Source organism: Doryrhamphus excisus, unplaced genomic scaffold, assembly GCF_030265055.1.
Source record: "Doryrhamphus excisus isolate RoL2022-K1 unplaced genomic scaffold, RoL_Dexc_1.0 HiC_scaffold_26, whole genome shotgun sequence".
Taxonomy (NCBI): Eukaryota; Metazoa; Chordata; class Actinopteri; order Syngnathiformes; family Syngnathidae; genus Doryrhamphus; species Doryrhamphus excisus.
This window is the reverse complement of record NW_026652244.1, coordinates 819,959-823,243: the sequence shown is the minus strand read 5'-3', so window position 1 is coordinate 823,243 and position 3,285 is coordinate 819,959. Positions and strand designations below refer to the sequence as shown.

The 3,285-nt window shown below is 33.5% G+C and overlaps 1 protein-coding gene across 1 annotated transcript; it reads left to right on the top strand.

Annotated features, from left to right (window-relative positions):
* Nucleotides 1-310: 310 nt before the first annotated feature.
* LOC131119364 (uncharacterized) lies at nucleotides 311-3,285 on the top strand. The gene has a single exon (XM_058064713.1). It carries the CDS (start codon nucleotides 469-471, stop codon nucleotides 3,025-3,027), a length of 2,559 nt encoding a protein of 852 aa, XP_057920696.1. The 5' UTR covers nucleotides 311-468; the 3' UTR covers nucleotides 3,028-3,285.

Sequence of the window (3,285 nt, the reverse complement as noted above, 5' to 3'; positions counted from 1 at the left end):
ATTTCTTTAAATGATGGGCTGATTTTCTCGGATTTATAAAGTTTGTTTGATCAAATTAATAAAAATTTGGCTGAACAATAAATTATCCATTTCACTCAATTTTTTCTAAGAAAATTATTTTTGAAAACTGTTCAAAATCGACTTATAGTAAAAAAACACTAATAAAGTGTCTTGTAAAAAATTTAGATTCTAAAAATGTATAAAAAAAAGTCAATTAGTGCATTCAGCCAGATTTCAAATATTTTTATCGAATGATGTGTCAATCTCGAATAAATTAAATTTTTAAATTTTTCTGATAAAAAGGATATTTTCAATTAATCAACAGATTTTGGAACATTTAAACTGTAAAAAAAAGCCAAAAAATCAAATTATTGTAAAACAAAGTGTTAAAATGGTAAATATTTCTCTGACCTGAAAGATTGATTCAGTTTCTCGTATTTAAAAAAAATATTTTTTACCCCCTTAGAAATGGTAGAAAAGCAAATGGTGCTCATCCAGCAATTGATGAACAACCAACCAAATATTAGAAATATTTCTGTCATAGCACACGTCGATCATGGCAAGAGTACATTGACTGACTGTCTGGTAATTAAGGCAAAAATTGCATCTGAAGAATCTGGTGGTAAAAGATACATGGATACAAGAGAGGACGAACAAGAAAGAGGTATTACAATTAAAAGTACAGCAATTTCTCTCAATTTTTCAGTACAAAACCCCGTCTTATCCAAACATATGAAACAAGATTATAATGGAAATTCCTTTTTGATCAATTTGATTGACTCCCCAGGGCACGTCGATTTTTCATCTGAGGTGACAGCAGCTCTCCGTGTTACAGATGGTGCCCTCGTCGTAATTGACTGTGTTGACGGAATATGCGTACAAACAGAGACTGTTTTAAGACAGGCAATAGCTGAAAGGATTAAACCAACAATGGTGCTTAATAAGATAGACAGAGCTCTTCTAGAATTAAGAGAATCAAAATTAGATCTGGCTAGTAAAATTAGAAGGAGAGTAGAAGATTTCAATGCCAAGTTACAGATGATCTGTCAAAATAATGAAGATTGGACAATTGACTCCTTATATCCTGCTCTAAACGAGATTTCTTTCTGTTCAGGTTTACAAGGTTGGGGATTCACTTTGAGATCGTTTGCCAAATTTTATATTAAAGAATTCAAAAGAGAAGGAAAACCTAATCCAGAACTGTTCATCTGTAAAGCGTTATGGACAGAAAATTTGTGTTACTCCTCTGATGATCCTTTTGCAGCAGACGGCAAATTCGTGAAAGACGGACCTCCTGAAAGATCAGCTTTTATCGTTTTCGTTTTGAATCCAATTTATAAGGTAAAAGAACTCTGTGAAAATCTTGATCACGCTGGAATAATTGAATATTTGAGCAAATTCAATGTGAAATTGACACTTGACACACTCAAACCATTAAAAGTATTCAAGGATCTCTTCAAATATGTTATGAGAACATGGCTTCCAGCAGCAGAGATGCTTTTGGAACAAATTATTATTAATTTGCCATCACCTAAAACCGCTCAGAAATATCGTGCTGCTCATCTTTATACCGGTCCAATTAATGACAAGGCGGGTCAATCTATTCAAAATGCATCAGTCCATAAGGATGATCCTTTCATCATGTATGTTTCTAAAATGGTACCATTTTTAGAGAATAGATTCATTGCAATGGGCCGTGTTTTCGGTGGTGTTGTGAAACCTGGTATGAAGGTACGAATTCAAGGACCTGATTACCTTCCAGGATCAAAAAATGATTTATCGGTGAAAACAATTCAAAGAACCGTCGTTCTTATGGGAAGGACTATCAAGGATATTGATGAGTGTCCTGCAGGTAATATTGTCGGTCTTATCGGAATGGATAATGAATTGAAGAAAACTGGTACAATTACCAATTGGGATGATTGCTTTAATATCAAGTCGATGAAATTTTCTGTCAGTCCTGTCGTAAAATACGCTATCAGGCCAAAAAACTCCTCCGATTTGCCAAAATTAAAGGCCGGTCTTCTGAAATTGTCAAAATCTGATCCGCTTACACAAGTTTACACAAATTTTTCTGATAACGGTGAGTTGACATTGGCAGGTGCAGGTGAGTTGCACTTGGAAATTTCTATCAACGATCTTAGAAAAGAATATGCTAATTGTGAAATCATCACAGGTGAGCCACAGGTAACTTATATTGAAGGAATCTCAGAGTCAATTACATCGCCTAAAATGAGCAAATCTCCAAACAAACATAATAGAATATTTATGTGTATTGAGCCATTAGAACAAAACATTGTCGAACATATTGAAAGTGGTCTTCTTTGTATCAAAGATTCTAAAGAAAGATCTGCTAAATTCAGAGAGGTACTCAATATCAAAGACGAATGGGTAAAGAAAATACTTTTTTATGGACCAGAGGATAAAGGACCAAATATAGTAATCGATTCAACCAAAGGAATTGCTTATCTTAATGAAATTAAGGAATATATGAGAGAAGGATTCAGAGAGGTCACCACAAAAGGACCATTGATAGGTGAAAACTTGAGAGGCTGCAGATTTGACTTGATTGATTGTACTCTGCACTCAGATGCAATTCACAGAACAGGTAACCAAATTTCTCAGCCAATGTCACAGATCTGTAAAGGTCTCGTTCTTGCAGCAGATCCAATTTTATACGAACCGATTTTCAAGGCAGAAATCAATGTCTCATCTGACCAATTAGGAGGTGTTAACACCGTTTTATCACAACGAAGAGGTATTGCAGAGGAATACAGACAAGAAGGAACAATGAGAACAATTGTTACAGGTTACATCCCTGTAAGAGAATCATTCGGTTTCAATTCCGCATTATTGATGGCAACAAGAGGAGAAGCATCAGTCGTTTTGACATTTTCACACTACTCAGTTTTACCTGGTTCATTAAAAGAAGAATCATCTTTACTTTATCAGACAGTCACCTCTGTCAGAGAGAAAAAGGGCTTACACGAGTTAAAAGGCGCAGAAACCTATTTCGATACGCTTTAAGCAATTAAATCGATCTTTTCAAAAAAATTCTTTTTTCCAATCATTCATTATTTTCTGAAATTTACAAATAACTTTTGTTTTACTAATTTTTTCTTTCAAACATGAACGTATTTTTCTATATTTTTTGCAAAAAGTTCATCATCAAATATGTTTATGCGATGAAAATAATTTTATACATGTTAAAAAACGATTTACGTGTGAAAAAGTATAATTTAAGATCAAAACCTCTTTATTTATAAAAATACTATTTCTTTTTAA

Coding starts and splice junctions, on each gene's coding strand:
- LOC131119364 (XM_058064713.1), top strand. CDS start 469: ATGGTAGAAAAGCAAATGGTGCTCATCCAGCAATTGATGAACAACCAA.